The sequence below is a fragment of the Danio rerio genome, chromosome 4 (genome assembly GCF_049306965.1).
Source record: "Danio rerio strain Tuebingen ecotype United States chromosome 4, GRCz12tu, whole genome shotgun sequence".
NCBI lineage: Eukaryota > Metazoa > Chordata > Actinopteri > Cypriniformes > Danionidae > Danio > Danio rerio.
The window spans coordinates 33,282,321-33,300,633 of NC_133179.1; the positions used below are offsets into that span (position 1 = coordinate 33,282,321).

At 45.1% G+C, this 18,313-nt stretch overlaps 1 protein-coding gene across 1 annotated transcript in view; it reads right to left on the reverse strand.

The window, feature by feature from the left end:
- LOC141381672 (stonustoxin subunit alpha-like) overlaps positions 1-18,313 on the reverse strand; it is a 40,687-nt gene that overhangs the window by 1,123 nt on the left and 21,251 nt on the right. Inside the window, exons 4-5 of the mRNA XM_073947785.1 lie at positions 1,162-1,335; positions 288-334 (exon numbers count right to left, since the gene is read on the reverse strand). Of these exons, the coding sequence (XP_073803886.1) occupies positions 288-334; positions 1,162-1,335 (221 nt within the window). The remainder of the gene's footprint in view (positions 1-287; positions 335-1,161; positions 1,336-18,313) is intronic.

Sequence of the window (18,313 nt, forward strand, 5' to 3'; positions counted from 1 at the left end):
TGTGTGAGTGCGCGCGTGTGTGTGTGTGTGCATGCTTGCGTGTGTGTGTGAGTGTGCATGCTTGCGTGTATGTGTGTGTGTGTGTGGGTGTTTGTGTGCATGTGTGCGTGCATGCGTGTGTGTGTGTGCATGCATACATGCGTGCCTCTGTGTGTGTGAGAGAGAGAGAGTGTGTGTGCGTGCGTGCATGCCTGTGTGTGAGAGTGTTTGTGTGAGTGTGCGTGTGTGTGTGCTTGTGTGTGTGCTTGTGCGTGTGCTTGCGCATGCGTGTGTGTGTGTAGTCCTACATTTGTGCAGTCCTGCTGTAATCCTCTTCTCTCCTCCATGATCCAGACTGTAAACACACACAGATGGAGAGAATGAGCTGTTTAGTTTCCCCCTCAGCTAATAAGCTAAAGCTAGCACTGAGCTGCTCAGCTACACGCTCCAAACTCTTAAACTAAAACACACAACACTTGTTGGTTGAGCCGGGATGCACAATGAATGTAACACAGTGCGTTCTTTTCCTCTGCTGTTGGTGAAGCGAGCGCAGATACTGCTCATGTTGATGGAGACACCCTGCTGCAACATTCATTTATTACAGTGATCACACTTAGCTTTGCCTTCGTTCTTCAGCACATGCAGCCTTTGAGCACATGTTGCAGTCCATCTCTAAACTATGTTCAGATTATTAAAGCTGCTCGCCAGCGCCCAAGTTCCTGACAGATTAGCAAGTGAAAAATACACATGTGTGCACAGAGAAGAGGAATCCAGATGTTGATTTTAGAACAAGAGTCTGAACATTAATCCAAGTGTCTGATTCCAGAATCTGAATCCATCTTCAATCCCCAACCCTATTCCTGACCTGATATTGTAGGATTCTTCAGCAGAAATGGAGGAAGAAGTTTCTCTGCTCAGCTCAAATGCTGAAACTGTACAGTGTGTCCCGCTTAATGTCACTGTAACTGAGCCAATACACTCCAACATTTACAGAGGAGATTCATTTCACACTCAATGATTTGCTCTTCATAGACATGACTGGAATACTCTACAAGCTGTATCTTCTGTCTGTCCTCACCCCATAACCCTCACAGAAAACTGAAGCTGATCACAAAAGAGCTTTCTAGTGTCTTTTTAAAGACATTCAGTGTAAAAGCACAAGGCCAGTGATGCTCCACATACTTGAGTTTGTCCAGTGTGTAGTTTGGATCCTCCAGTTGTTCAGAGAGCAGCTTGACTCCTGAATCTCCTGGATGATTGTAGCTCAGATCCAGCTCTCTCAGGTGTGAGGGGTTTGAAGTCAGAACTGAAGACAGAAAACCACAGCCTTCCTCTGTCACCATACAGCCAGACAATCTACAAACACAGCAATAGTCCACATCACACAGTTGGACAATCACACATCTCTTTGTGTTGTGAAGATGCTGACTGCTGTTTCTGCTCATGTCAACAGCAGTGATGAACACACACATCCTGATTTTTATGTTTTATATTTATATATTTATATGTTTTAAAACATTATAAGTGTGTTGTGTAGATGATCGACACCTAGATGCAGGATTACAGCCGGTTGTATGACTGCAAAACATCAGGTGTAGAGCTGGGTGATGTCAGACAATATTTATTAATAATCGCCTTTAAAGATATCTTCATATCTGATAATCTCGTCTCTCCCCTCACATCTGTCATGAGACATGATCCCACACCACTGCCAGCCTGCACACACACACACACACACACACACACACACGATCTCTGAAGAGGAAAAGAAACGCTGCTGAACTCCTCTGAAACACCCAGGCGGGACAGAGCAACAGATAGGTGCTGAGCTGCCTATCTTGGAGGATGCCCAGCACAAACTCAATGCAGCGTCACACTCTCGTCCAGCCCTACATCACAGCATCATCAAGACGCATTTATTAACTACTAAAACTGTGGACAAGCAAATATGATACAGCCTATAGATACTGTCTAGCCAGTGCTCAGATTAATATGTGTTTAATGTGTTGAGGCCGCAGCTCATGATTGGCCATCCGCTTTCTCTTTTACTCACACATTCCTCTCTAAAGCGTGTGAGGGGGTCTAAACCTCAGATTATACTCATGAGCAAAAGGCCCGATCTCTCCTTCACATGTCTGGAGCTTTGTTTGCTTTATTTGTGTGTTAAAGTCATTCTAGATGTCTGTCAGCCTGTTCCTGTGGGTGAGATGGAGCGACTGACACATGAAATAAAGCTTTAGCATATGCATTCATCTACAATCTAAAGGGAAGTGTCGTGTTATTACTAGACCATTTACACTTACAGACTGGGCCGACATTTACTTGATCACTTCACTAGATTATCTTTCCCCAATAATGTGGATTATCTAATCTAATCTAACCTGATCTAATCAAATCCACATCGCCCAGCCCTAATCAGGTGTCCAGACTTTTTTTTTTCTAGATGTCTGTCAGCCAGGAGTCTTGAGAAATAGAGCGGTGTCCCACATGTGTCTGGGTGACAGTGACTAATGCACACTTGAACAGGGCACTTATATGGAGGAGGAGCAATAAAACCCAGCCGCAGACAAGCGTATCACACGAGAGTGTCAGTACCCATTATAGACTCACAGTGGATTTACCAGTGATGTTTCCTGTTTTCCAGACAAATACACTCAACCAATGGCTATTGCTGGACCAAGTTCATGTCTAAATATTAGCGAGTCCTAGACTATAGAAAGAAACGTCTTGAGTCTGGACTCGAGTACTACAGCCCTGACAGTCACCAACTTTAGCTTGTAGATCAAACTTTACTGTATAAAGAGCAACAGAACATGACCTGATCTTCATTTGTATATTATATTGTGGACGATGATGTAAATAAACTAAAACAAACACAAACCCACTCTTAATGTCTCTTTCACCAGCCTGACAGTCACATTCACACTGATGGAGCATTAGGGGACTTTTATTCTGTCAGCTGAGAAACACCTGATCAATAATCATGTGCGCTGACTCTCCTTCACACACAGCCTTTCTGACAGAAGATCTTCAGTCAATATATTGCTTCATGTGAAGGAGTAATCAGGGTTATTTTCAGATGCATGTGTAGTAAATACATCAGTTCACCAGGTCTCTTACAGTAAACTGCTGAATACATGCTTATAGTGTGTCTTCATATTATTGTAATGGTTTAGATCAGTGGTCCCCAACCCCCAGGCGGGTGCTGGTGCGTGGATCAATCAGTACCGGGCTGAACAAGAATGAATTATCTTTAAGTTGGCAGATAAAGAAGCTGCATTTAAACTGGATTTGTGGGGACAGCGCGTGAACAGAGGCATATCGGACGTGTTTCAAACATTAGCGCAGATTTTGTGTGAGACTGAGCCTGCACCCTCACTCACCAAGCTGGTGCACGATCACCAGTCTTTGCTGTTAAAGGAGTTTGAGAAACACTTTCGCATGTCGAGATGTACATGATACTGTATGTGTGTGTGCTGGCGCCCACGGGCTGTTTCACAAGCACATGCAAAGCTTAAAGGTAAACAAACAACGGCTTATTATAAGCATCTTATCGATAATTATTTATACGGTTGGCATTAAAGTGAACATATAAACGTTATGTGACTAATTTCTAGCAGCTAAATGTGTCTGGAAAAATATTCAAAGGCTTTTATTCTCATAAACCGCGCGGATGTGAATGCGTCTGACTGTTCTGATTGGCTAAAGCAGACGTCTCACTTCAGCACGTTCTAGACGTGCACGCACTCTTTCCAGCAATCTTCCTTCTATGGACCATCTCGTTGTAAAGAAACAAGCTCAGGGCTCCCATTGATTTAGCGTTACTGATGTTATAATATGTTATATTGTTGGAGCAATATGTTAATAAAGTTATTACTTCCTGATGTTATAATAGCATTGTAATGTTGGAGCAATGTGCTAATATAGTTCCATATGAGTACACAGTGGATTCACGTTGACCGGTCCGCAGTTGTGGACCACTGGTTTAGATAATATTAAGAGTGTCGTGAGACTTTTATATGTTTAGAAGAAACTGCAAACTGAACATACAGCAGAGCATGTCTAAACTTCACCAGGACACAACAGATATAAATATAAAAATATAAAATATGAATAAATAATTCAGAGGTAATTAATTATAAAGATGTCACAATCTCGGTCTGATCACCGGTTCGATCTTTGTGTTACTCTTTCCCTTTCACTCGTATTGTTTTGATCACTCATACCCTGCTTTGTTTACCTCTCGCTTCCGCACCCATCTGCTCTATTACTTTCCATTAGTCTATCAAACTAATTTCACTCACCTGGTTTCCTTGATTTCTCCCCCTATTTATCCCTCCGTTGATCGTAGTTCTGTGTCAGATCGTAGTTTTTCCCCTTCAGGCATGTCTGGCGATCTCCTGGTCTAGTCCTGTTCCTTGTATATCCTGTGAGTTTTGTCGTGTCTGATGTCATCCTGTTGATTTTTCCTAAAGTGTTTTTTCTCCATCTGCCTTCAAGCCTGTTCCCGTCTGTTTTTGCTTTGCCGCCCATCTGACTCACCGTCTCTATCCTGCCGGCCCTCAACACTCTCTCGCCGGCTTCCAAGCCTCAGTCTTCCTCGTGGCCATTCTGTCCCAGTCAGCGGCGGCCGGATTCATCGCCCCCTGTCGGGTATCAGGGTATTGCACCCTCTTGAAGACTGTTCATCTAACCTCTCCGGAGTAGTTTTATTTAATCGTTTTTGGAGACTTTATTTCTCAGTTTTGAGTTTTTTGTGAACTTTGGGCTTTTTTGCCAACTCCATTACGGAGGAATTTTTAGTTTCCTTTTTTGAAGATTGTTTTGTTGGCTAGTTTTTTGCCCCTTGAGTGTGAGGGCTTCAATAAACTTTGCTGAGACCTGCATCTGTGTCTGAACCATCTTCTCTCTCACTCAGACCTCTGACAGTACGATCTGACCAACGATGGACACAGCAGGCCAAGATTCTGTCAGGTCGGCTTTAACTCAGCAAGGAGCTTTATTGGGTCAGCACGAGTCAAGACTCACCAGCACCTCCAGAGAAGTGGAGTATCTCACCAATCAGGTGGCTGATCTCACGGCCCGTCTACACGAGCTTCAGTTCGAGACCCTGCAGGGGGCCCAGGCGTCCCATCAGGCCCCTGAACCACGCTGCAACAATCCACCTACCTATGATGGGGATCCTACTTCATGCCGGGCATTCCTGTCCCGGTGCTCGGTGGTCTTCACACTCCAGCCACGCACCTATGCCTTGGAGGAGACTAAAGTGGCCTTCGTACTTACCCTTCTCACGGGCAGAGCTTGCGACTGGGGAACGTCTGTCTGGGAGGCCAGAGCACCATGCGTTTCCTCTTTTAGTAGTCTCCGTCATGAAATGATCAGACTCTTTGACCGATCTGCCAGGGGCCAGGAGGCGGCAGATCAATTAGCTCGTCTTCGTCAGGAAGGTCAGTCTGTCACTCAGTACGCTATAAAGCTCAAGAAGTTGGCGGCCTCATGTGATTGGAACGAGGGAGCCTGTCATGCCATGTTCCGGGCTGGACTGGATGAGGACATCCAGGATGAACTGGCGACCCACGACCTACCTCAAGATTTTGACACCCTCACAAACCTGGCGCTTCGCATAGAGGGCCGTCTTCGCCGTCGAGACCATCGAAGGCTTCTGCGCTCTTCAACCAGAAGAGAGGACCCCGGGTCCCTTTCCACCATGGTACCTCCATCGGATCATGAACCCATGCAAGTGGGACGTCTCCATCTCACGTCTCATGAGAAACAGCAGCGCCTGGCTCAGGGTCTGTGCCTATACTGTGGCAAGCCGGGGCATTTTGCAGCGAAGTGCCCAGTAAAAGCCAAAGCTCATCAGTGAAAAGAGGGATCCTGGTGGGCGCTATTCCTTTCTCTTCCCCCTCATCTCGCACCATCCTCCCTGTTGTGGTCCAGTATGACGGCATTTCTGGTTCCTGTTCTGCTCTCATTGACTCTGGGGCAGAGGGGAATTTCATGGACCGCTCTGTGGCCGCCCAGTGGGGAAATCCCGACCATCCCTCTCGCTGAATCTGTTTCTGCCCATTCCCTTGATGGTACTCTTATTGCCACTGTTTCTCACACTACCCCTAGTGTAAGTCTTATTGTATCCGGCAATCACCGTGAGGTCATCACGCTGTATCTTTTAGACTCACCCAATGCACCTATAATTTTAGGGCATCCTTGGTTGGTAAAGCATGGTCCTCACGTGGATTGGTCTGGAGATTCTGTCTTGTCTTGGAGTCAATCATGTCTTAAGTCTTGTCTTGGTCCTGCCCCGTTTCCTGTTTCTGTGTCTTCTGTGTTACAGGTGGAGTCGGTGGATCTGACCGGGGTTCCGGCGGAGTACCACGACCTGCACCTGGTCTTCAGCAAGTCCCGGGCCACCTCCTTGCCTCCGCATCGACCCTACGACTGTGCCATTGAGCTCTTCCCAGGCACTTCTCCGGCTAAGGGACGTTTGTATTCTCTGTCCCGTCCTGAAAGAGAGGCCATGGACAAGTATATTAATGAATCCCTTAAAGCCGGCCTCATCCGCCCCTCCTCATCCCCAGCGGGAGCTGGGTTCTTCTTCGTCAAGAAGAAGGACGGCTCCCTCCGTCCCTGTATTGACTATCGAGGGCTGAATGACATCACCATTAAGAACAGGTACCCCTTACCTCTTATGTCCTCAGCCTTTGAACTCTTACAGGGAGCCCAAGTTTTCACCAAGTTGGACCTCCGTAATGCTTATCATCTGGTTCGCATTCGGGAGGGGGATGAGTGGAAGTCAGCCTTCAACACACCCACGGGACACTTTGAATATCGGGTCCTTCCTTTTGGTCTGACCAACGCCCCGGCTGTCTTCCAGGCCCTGGTCAATCACGTGTTGAGAGACATGGTAAACCAGTTTGTCTTCGTGTACCTGGATGATATCCTAATATTCTCTCCCTCTCTGCAGGCACACACTCAGCATGTTCGCCAGGTGCTGCAACGACTCTTAGAAAAACAACTGTTTGTTAAGGCGGAGAAGTGCGTCTTCCACACCCAGTCAGTTTCGTTCCTGGGGTTTTTGATTTCGGCGGGTGAGATCAGTGCCGATCCTGCAAAGGTAAGGGCTGTTGCCGAGTGGCCAAATCCAGACTCTCGCAAGGCACTGCAGCGGTTCCTGGGATTCGCCAACTTTTATCGGCGTTTCATCAGGAACTTTGGCCAGATTGCTGCACCCCTAACAGCACTGACCTCCTCCAAGGTACTGTTTAGGTGGGGGGATAAGGCTCAGGAGGCCTTTGATAAACTCAAGTCCCGTTTTATCTCTGCTCCTGTCTTATCTATTCCAGATCCTAAACAGCAGTTTATAGTCGAGGTTGATGCTTCTGAGGTCGGAGTAGGCGCAGTCCTATCACAACGATCTCTTCAGGATGGGAAAGTACACCCCTGTGCTTTCTTCTCCCACCGTTTGACCCCCACGGAACGAAACTATGACATAGGCAATCGGGAGTTGTTGGCAGTCAGGCTCGCTTTGGGTGAGTGGCGCCATTGGCTGGAGGGCGCAGAGCAGCCTTTTGTGGTCTGGACAGACCACAGAAACCTTGAATACATAAATTCTGCCAAAAGGCTCAATGCAAGACAAGCCCGCTGGTCTCTCTTCTTCAGCCGGTTCAATTTCATACTCTCGTACAGGCCTGGGTCCAAGAACGTTAAACCCGACTCTCTCTCTCGCCTGTTTGAGGCCCCAGAGAGAGGGTGGTTTCAAAGGACACCATCCTGCCCAGGGGTGTGGTGGTGGCCTCCCTCTCTTGAGAGTCGGGTCCTGGAGGCCTTACGAGAGTGCCAACCTCCTCAGAGAGTTCCAGCGGGCAAATTATTTGTCCCTTCTGCTCTGCGTTCACAGTTCATCCAGTGGGGTCACTCATCCAAGTTAGTCTGTCATCCAGGAGTTCGGAGATCGCTGGCAGCCATCCGGCAGCGATTCTGGTGGCCATCCATGGCCAGGGATGTCAGGCAGTTTGTGTTTGCCTGCGCAGTTTGCGCCCAGAACAAGAGGTTTAACTCGCCTCCCACTGGTCTGCTCCACCCCCTTCCCATCCCTTCCCGCCCCTGGTCACACCTTGCCCTTGATTTTGTTACTGGGTTACCAGTATCGAAGGGGAACACTGTCACCCTTACAGTGGTGGATCGATTTTCCAAGGCGGCCCACTTCATTCCTCTTCCCAAATTGCCCTCAGTCAAGGAGACTGCTCAGGCGGTGGTGGACCACGTTTTCCGGATTCATGGCCTTCCAGTCAACGTTGTTTCTGATAGGGGTCCCCAGTTTGTCTCCCGGTTCTGGAAGGAATTCTGTCGACAGATCGGGGCCTCTACGAGTCTGTCATCGGGATTTCATCCTCAGACCAATGGGCAGTCTGAGCGGGCAAACCAGGATCTGGAACGCACTCTCCGCTGCCTGGCATCCCAGAATCCGAGCTCCTGGTGTCAGCAACTGTCCTGGGTAGAGTATGCTCATAATACTCTACCAGTCTCCTCCACAGGTATGTCATCATTTCAGTGCTCTGTTGGTTATCAACCACCTCTTTTCCCCGCACAGGAACCCGATGCTGCGGTCCCGTCTGCCTTGGCTTTTGTCCAAAGGTGTCGACGTACCTGGAGTAGAGCCAAGGAAGCCTTGGCCCAGGCTAGTAGACGGACCAAAGCAGCGGCTGACCGTCATCGGACTCCCGCTCCCTGCTATGTTAGTGGTCAAAGAGTATGGCTGTCTACCAAGGACCTGCCTCTCTGGGTAGCCTCACGTAAATTGGCTCCCAGGTTCATTGGCCCATACCGGATCACCAAGGTGTTGAGTCCTGTGGCAGTTCAGCTCAAGCTCCCTCCTACGCTTGGTCGGGTACACCCAGTCTTTCATGTTTCTAGGGTTAAACCTGTTTTGTACTTCCCCCTTGTTCCCACTGTCCCGACCCCTTCCCCCCTCCCCCCGTCTAGTGGATGGTGCTCCAGCATATACTGTCAGAAAGTTACTGGACGTCAGACGCAGGGGTCGTGGTTTCCAATACCTAGAGAACTGGGAGGGCTATGGCCCGGAGGAGAGGAGCTGGGTCCCGGCCCGGGATATCTTGGACCGGGGGTTGGTCGAGGAATTTCGTCGGAGACGAGGTGAGCCCCCTCCCTAGGGCGCCTGGTGGCGTCCGTGGGGAGGGGGGTACTGTCACAATCTCGGTCTGATCACCGGTTCGATCTTTGTGTTACTCTTTCCCTTTCACTCGTATTGTTTTGATCACTCATACCCTGCTTTGTTTACCTCTCGCTTCCCCACCCATCTGCTCTATTACTTTCCATTAGTCTATCAAACTAATTTCACTCACCTGGTTTCCTTGATTTCTCCCCCTATTTATCCCTCCGTTGATCGTAGTTCTGTGTCAGATCGTAGTTTTTCCCCTTCAGGCATGTCTGGCGATCTCCTGGTCTAGTCCTGTTCCTTGTATATCCTGTGAGTTTTGTCGTGTCTGATGTCATCCTGTTGATTTTTCCTAAAGTGTTTTTTCTCCATCTGCCTTCAAGCCTGTTCCCGTCTGTTTTTGCTTTGCCGCCCATCTGACTCACCGTCTCTATCCTGCCGGCCCTCAACACTCTCTCGCCGGCTTCCAAGCCTCAGTCTTCCTCGTGGCCATTCTGTCCCAGTCAGCGGCGGCCGGATTCATCGCCCCCTGTCGGGTATCAGGGTATTGCACCCTCTTGAAGACTGTTCATCTAACCTCTCCGGAGTAGTTTTATTTAATCGTTTTTGGAGACTTTATTTCTCAGTTTTGAGTTTTTTGTGAACTTTGGGCTTTTTTGCCAACTCCATTACGGAGGAATTTTTAGTTTCCTTTTTTGAAGATTGTTTTGTTGGCTAGTTTTTTGCCCCTTGAGTGTGTGGGCTTCAATAAACTTTGCTGAGACCTGCATCTGTGTCTGAACCATTTTCTCTCTCACTCAGACCTCTGACAAAAGATCCTTAAAATAAACTGATTCCTTTAACTTTAAGTCACATTTGGGTATATTGGAAAAAGAGAAGCTCTGAAAGTGCAGCATTTCATAATAGACTAAGTAAAGCTTTTAAATATATTTATAGATAAACATACATTATTCAAGAGTTCCCACTTAGATATGCTTGGCACTTATAGCAGGTTTGGCATGCTGTCCCGGGAGAGAACCCTGAGCTCGGAGATATTTGAGCCCAGGGCTCCCGCCCGGTCTAGAAGCATATCAGGAGAACCGAGATCAGGTAGGTCTCGATCGCTCCCCAAAAAAATGCCTCTAGCTCGGGACAGCAGCCGAGTATTTCAAAGAATTTCCCCCAAAAAGCTAGAAAGTTTTTACTATATCCGGCTGCTGGATATAGTAATTAAGGAATGAAGAAAGAGTAGGGGGCTCCAGTTGGAGCAAAGTTTGAAACTGACTCCTGTGGAAGCCAGAGCGGGGGAGGGGGTTGGGGGGAGATTAGTGAAGGGGGGCCATAAGGGGTGGGCGGGGTTGGCTCATTAAGAGTCAAAAATATGCTCGAGGAACACTCCATACGGAGATAGAGCAGGGAAGTGGCAGCGCTATATATAAATATATATGTATATATAAGAGAGTATATAAATATATATATATATATATATATATATATATATATATATATATATATATATATATATATATATAATGGGGTAATCTAAGGCCTGGAGGGGGTGATCAGGAGACTTCTGTGAGTCAGAATGGGCGCTGCTGGAGTTGGGTGCAGCAATTTTTTATTTTATTTTATTTTGCCAACTCTAGCAGAAATCGTGAAGTGTTACTTGGGCGGTGGAGATTTCTGCTAGAGGGTGAGTGGCAAGTTTGGCCAGACTCCTGCTGGAGTCGATGCTCGTGGAACACTCCGACTGGAGATAGAGCGGGGAGTGACAGCGCTCTATATAAATATATATCTATAAACGAAAGTCCATAGATATATATATATATATATATATATATATATATATATATATATATATATATATATATATATATATATATAATGAGTTTCAGTGGCCTGGGGGGGGGGGGCAGTGACTGACCCCTGCGGGGGTCGGCGCCCGGGGAATGGCGCTCAAAATGGCTAATGTCCTAGAATGTCCTTGTGTAATTGATCTGTTTGCATAATAAAGAAAGAGAATTCTTCATCCTGCAAAATTAGATCAGCTATGCTGTGATGGGATGTGAGATGAAATTTATTGTTAGCTTAGAACATCTCTGAACCAAAGTCTAGTGTGAATATGGTATCAAGGGTGTGGGCTGTATGGGCGGAAAGTATCTTTGCGAAGAGTGTAAATGCATTAGGAATGGATGAAGAGTGTGATGGGTTGAATGAGGGCAGTTTTAGGAGCTGGCAGTCTTGAACTCTAAAATGGAAAACAAGAGAGAATTAGAAATGAAATCTTAGCAACATGGCACATGTACAGCAGACATGATTAATTGTATTGGCTGATATTCGTGGGAGGAGTCTTCTTAAGTGTATGGATGATTGTGAATGGAAGCGCCTTTGTTAATGCATGTTCCAATACTTAATGTCACAATGTGCGAGGGTTGTAGAAGTGGGCATTTGTCCTCCTGCAGGGTGGTAATTAGAAGGAGAACTGAGCGTATGGGGCGTTTCTATGCTGGAAGTCCTGGAATTACCTCTTGGAGAGCTGGTGAGATGATGATGGAGTGGAGTTTAAACCCCTTACTGATATAGAAGTTTTTTAAACTGTAACAACTACTTTTTTTGAAGCTACATTAAAGAAATTGAGAGACCACAAAACAACTTTCAGAGATTCATGTGTATTTAGAATAAATGTATATGACAGCAGGTATGAATAATTATTGTTACACACTGGGGATATGAAATGATCAGCAGTCAACTCATTAATGATCACTATTAGACAGAAATAAGCATTCGATAAGCGTCTTTCTCATTGAATCCAGTATTTATAGCAATCCAAAAAAGATACCAACAGTCCTTAAGTGAATCACATGAAAGATCAAGTTCAGCAAACAGTTCATCAATGGCTGGCCACGGAATCAGTAGGAAAGTGGATGGAAAAAGTCTGTGGATATGAGGATGGATTGTCCAGGTCCTGTTTTGATGACTTAAAGTGGATACCAAAAAACCCTCTGCATATAAACAAACATACAATCAAAACCTTGCCAACACCACACAAAACATATGTACAAAACCTAAATATATACAAAAAAACAGGCCTACTTACATCTGAGATATAAGAACAAAAATGTTCCTCAAATAAGGGCAACAAACAACAGCGCAGTGAAGAAGCCTTTCCATGTGCTAGGCACCATACTTCCTGCCTACTGCTTCTTCTCTACCTCCTTTTAAGCAGATTGGAGACTTACTACCTAGATCGCCCTCTAATGGGTGAGATAGCTACTACAGGTAGATATTTCAAATAGTAACAGGAAAACTGTTACACACCCCTTCCCCTAAAGAAAAGAGTTATACAGTTCCATAAAATTCCTTCAACTTTTCCACATGGTAAGTATCACATTGACTGGGTTTATCAAGCATTACCACTCTGTAGTTGACATTATTTACCTTTTTTACAATTTTGCCAGGACCTTGCCATTTCGGAGCTAATTTGGCCATAAAGGAATCTGCAGCTCGAGACAGAGGGTGTGTGAGGATCCAAACCAAATCTCCTTCCTCAAAGGACATTGGTTTTCTACGTTGATTGTAGTATTTTCCTTGTCTCTCTTGTGCTTGGCTGGTCTTTGCAATCACTTGCTCAAGGAAAGCTTTCTGCCTTTCAAGGGTGTTATATGCTAGATGGTCGGGATTAGGTGGTCTCTGGATCAGCCTGTCTAGAGGACCCTTCAACTTGCGTCCCAAAGCAACTTCAGCTGGAGTGAAACCCGTACTTTCCTGCCATGCTGAGTTAATGGCATACCTGAACTCAGGGATCCATTTATCCCAGTCACGGTGATTGTCATGGACATAAGAGGACAACATTGTTTTTAGGGTTCGGTTTATCCTCTCAGTTAAGTTGGTCTGCGGATGATAGGCAGTACTGAGCTTCTGAACCACTCCCCATCGCTTGCAGGTCTCATTGAGCAATTGGGCTGTAAATTGAGGGCCGCGGTCAGAGACGAGATATGCTGGAGTTCCCCATCGAGTGAACATCTCTTTTGTCAGGATGTTAGTTATGAGGTGAGTTTTTGCAGATCGTAAAGCAAAAAGTTCCACCCACTTGCTGCAATAATCCACAAAGACTAATAAGAATTCATTCGATCGATTACTTTTTGGGAAAGGACCCATTAGATCCACTCCAAGCATATAGCCAGGCTCTACTACGGGTGTTGACTGCAACAATCCAGACAGTTTCGAGATTCTCGGTTTATATATTTGACAAGTCTTACACTGGGTGCAAAAGCTCCAAACATCCTTCCGGATTTCAGGCCAATAGACACTGTCAAGTAATCTCTTCAAGGTTTTCATCCTTCCTAAGTGTCCACTCAGTGGATTTGAATGGGCGAAGTGTAAAAACTGTTCTCTCAGTGATGCAGGGATGACTAGTTGGTAAACACACCCTTGATCTTTGGTAGGCACCCTGCGAAAGAGGTAGTCATTCTGTACACAATAAGCAATGCGGCTGGAATCTGTGGTGGCTTGCTTAGCTGCTTCCCACAGAGCTTGCAAAGAAGAATCAAGCTTCTGAGCTTTCCCAATTTCATCCCACCTGACTGGCAAATTAGGATCAGTCTTGTTAGCCTGGCAGATGGCAATATGACCTACAACCTCTTGCCCTGGTATACCTCTGGATAGGGCATCAGGTACCACAATGCAGGACCCCTTACGGTACTTGACCAGGAAACTGAAACATTGTAGTCGTAATGCCCATCTGGTTAAGCGTGAAGATGGTTTAGGGTTATTGAATACCCAAGTCAGGGCAGAATGATCAGTCAGTACTTCAAAGTTTCGTCCTTCCAAATACTGCCTCCACTTCTCTACAGCCCACACGACCGCAAGACATTCCTTCTCTGCAGTGGAGTATGATTTTTCTGCTCCATGTAAAAGACGTGAAGCATAGGCAATGACGTGTTCTGCACCATCAAAATCCTGTGTCAATACAGCTCCTAGTCCTATGTCACTGGCGTCAGTCTGCACTCTAAAGACTTTGGTGAAATCCGGGGGCATTAATACTGGTGCTCGTTGTAGTGGATATTTGAGATCATCAAAGGCATTTTGACATTCAACTGTCCAGTTCCAGATTGCATTCTTACCTTTCAGTGCATACAATGGAGCAGCTCGCTCTGAGAAGTGAGAAATGAACCGATGGTACCAACTAGCAAGACCTAAAAATCTCTGTACCTCTTTGAGATTTTTTGGGACAGGAAAATCCTGAACTGCTTTGATTTTAGTGTCTTCAGTCCGTACTCCTTCCTCAGAAACAACATGTCCTAGGTAAGTAATGGTCCTCTGCAACATAGAACATTTCTTGAGATTGAGTGTTAAACCAGAGTCTTGCAATTTTGCAAAGAGTAGCTTGAGATGTTGAAAGGGATCTTGGATGGTTTTTGAGTAAACCACAATGTCGTCAAGATAGACAAAGCAAAACTCTCCCATGTAGTCTCTCAGAACATTGTTCATGAGCCTCTGAAAGGTTGCAGCAGCATTTCGCAGGCCAAAAGGAAGACGAAGAAACTCATATTGGGCATTTTTGGTGACAAAAGCAGTCTTTTTGATGCTATCTTCATCCATTTTTACCTGCCAGTAGCCGGATTTGAGGTCTAATGTGCTAAATATGGTTGCTCCATACAAGGACTCAAGGATATCCTGAATTTGAGGCATTGGAAACCCATCAAGAGGAGTCTTGGAGTTCAAAGCTCTATAATCAACACAAAAGCGGGTACTGCCATCTTTTTTAGGCACAAGTACAACTGGTGATGCCCATGGAGATACAGAAGGTCTTATAATGCCTTTGTCAAGCATTCTTGCTATTTCCTCATCTATAAACTTCTGTTTGTTGACTGGAACAGGATAGGCCTTCTTTCGCACAGGAATTTCATCAATTGTATGGATTTGATGATGAATCAAGTTGGTTTGACCTAAAGTTTCAGTGCATACAGTGGGCCAATCAAGCATCAGTCCTTCTAGTTGACGTCTATGGGCTTTAGAGACATCAGCTCGATCCACTAACTCCTTTATAATGGTTAGATCAGTAGAAGGCGTTGGTATTAGAGGTAGTGCAAGGTGCAGACTTACTATTGGTGAAGGGGAGGAAGAGGTGAAGGAGTGGATTACCCCATATTCTTCAGGTAAAGAATAGGAAGAATTTCTAAAATCGACTGTGATTCCAGACATCTTCAAAAATTCCAGGCCCAACAAAACAGGAAAAGCCAAGTCACAATCTTTCATTACATATGCTCTGATAGGATAGTCATGTCCGTGGATGGTAGCCTGCCAAGCTATCTTCCCCAAGGCTGATTGTACACATCCATTTGCAAGAGAAAAAGACTGTCCTCGACTCGATTGCAAAACTTCATGATTTGATTTCAGTCGTTTCCAGCAGGACTCTTGAATTAAAGAGTAAGTGCTCCCAGTATCCAGAATTGCTTGATATTGATGACCTTTAATGGTTAAGGGCAATGTTAATGTGACAGGAGATCTTTCACTGCTATCAGAACATACAGCTATGTGAGGGTTCGACTGTCGGCCCTTAAAAAATTTATTACCCTCAGTGGACTTTGCATTAGCTTCTTGGTGCCTCTGTCTCCAAAATGATCTTTCTTCATTAATATCTTTTTCTATAAGTGTTCCTACACGTACCAACTCATCTACAGTAGTTACAGTACCTCTTAAAATGCTTGCTATTCTTGGGTTACAGTTCCGTAGTGCTGCTTGGAGAATCTCACGCTCTGTCATGGAAGGTTTCAGTCTCAGACATAATGCTCTGTACTGGTAGGCAAATGTTCGAATACTTTCATCAACCCCTTGTTTCCTTTCTCTGATCCTTCTTTCCACTTCAACATCATGATCATCTGCTAAGAAAGATTGAAGAAAAACAGACTTGAATTGTGTCCATGTTCTTACCCTCTTCTTCTCGGCTACCCACCAGTCTTTAGCTGTGTGTGTCAATACAGAAGGAAGCATGGATATGATCTCAGAGTCATTTAAAGGTTGTACAGCCAGATATTCATCACATCGTTCCAGGTATGTAATAGGGTCTTCCCCATCTAAACTCCCAAATTTTGGAAACTCTAGCTTGATAGGAGTCTTAAAATGTACAGGACGACAAGATCCATGGTCTAATAGGGTGTGGCTGAAGTGTGGAGTAGACGTTGCACCCCCAGAAGGCTGGATTAATGATTTCAATTGTCCATCTCTCCGTTTCAGGCAATCCATAATTGCTTGCCCCAACTCTTGAACCTTTGTTTCTAAAGTATCTTTCACTTGGGTACACTCCTTCTTTAACATGGTAGATAACGAATTCTCGAGCTGTTGTACATCTATGGGGTGATCTTGGTACTGCTTTAGCATGTGCTGGACCTGACTCTCAATGACAGCTATCCTATTACTTTGTTCATTCAGCTGATGCTGAATGTCTTTGAAACGAACATCAGAGGAATTTTCAAATGCTTCAACCCTACTTTCAACTTTATGCATTCGTGTGGCCATAATCATTGTTAACAAGCTATCATCATCTTCAATTGTAGGAGGTGGAGGAGGTAACAAAGAATCATCAAAATCCCCTTCTTCTTGTTCACCAATTTCAGGTTCATTTTCCAAGTACAAGCTAGCGAGAGAATGAATAAGGTCTTGAATAGGCTCTCGATGAGTAGTGAAAGGCTCTGAAGAATAATCAGGTAACAAAGAATCATCACCCTCTGTCTCTTTAGCCAAGGCAGCCATTTTGAAGCTACTAAAGCTCTTCAAATAATGTCAACTTTAGAATGCTGAAATAGAGTGTAATGTTAGGACTTTTGAAATTATGGCCTCATAGACACATTAACAAAAACATGACTCAAAGAAAGCAGAATGCATCTCTCAAGAATTCAATCAGATTTTGTCCCTGTTCGGGCGCCAAATATGTAACAACTACTTTTTTTGAAGCTACATTAAAGAAATTGAGAGACCACAAAACAACTTTCAGAGATTCATGTGTATTTAGAATAAATGTATATGACAGCAGGTATGAATAATTATTGTTACACACTGGGGATATGAAATGATCAGCAGTCAACTCATTAATGATCACTATTAGACAGAAATAAGCATTCGATAAGTGTCTTTCTCATTGAATCCAGTATTTATAGCAATCCAAAAAAGATACCAACAGTCCTTAAGTGAATCACATGAAAGATCAAGTTCAGCAAACAGTTCATCAATGGCTGGCCACGGAATCAGTAGGAAAGTGGATGGAAAAAGTCTGTGGATATGAGGATGGATTGTCCAGGTCCTGTTTTGATGACTTAAAGTGGATACCAAAAAACCCTCTGCATATACAAGTATATGCATATACATATACTGGTTCATGGCTTTACTCTATCCATGATAAGTAACATGTCTGTAATCTCAACATGATAAGAAATCTTAAGCTTATTTGGCCGGAATCAAAGTCTCTGCACGCAGTCCATTCATGAATTTGTCGGGAGAGAAGGCGGGACCATCTCCAGTTTTGGAAAGCTCATTGGATGGTGATACTTCCCCTTTAAGCTATTAGCTCCTTGGAGTCACGGTCAAGAGTTCAGAGTGCAAAGGCCGGCGGCGAAAGTATGGAAAGTATGGCTCCACTCTCACCAGCAGCTGGTTTGGATATCAGTGCACCTTTTCATGGATGTATATCGACGAATGAAGGTGTTGTGGACATATGTTTATGGATTAGATTGCCTGGTCATTTGCCTTCGGACTATTTCAGCTGTCGGAATGTTATGGATCTGCTGACCAGCGGGAGGCTGAGAGGTGAGTTCTTCATTTAAAGCGTTCTATTCACGCTGATCTAGCCAGAATTCCCTTTAAAGCATGCACGTTACCAAAAGTGGACCGCTAACGTTAGGTGATCAGTGAGTTCAGCTTCATTCCGGTGGCTTGAATCGCCGGCGTCATAAGTTTAGACAAAGTTGTTGCTTGTGTAGTGAGGGGCAGATGAAGTAGAAGATGGAAGAGTTGATATGCCGGCTTCTTGCGGGGATTCTGGCTCGATTGCTGGCGAGGCAGCTGCTGGAGTTTTGAGGAGAGCGGGGTTCTGGTTGGAGAAGTTGTTGTTGTTGTTGATTGTTGTTTGTTCTTCCATGCCAGAAGGTTGAACGATGCTGAAGCGTAGTTTAAATGCTGGACCGT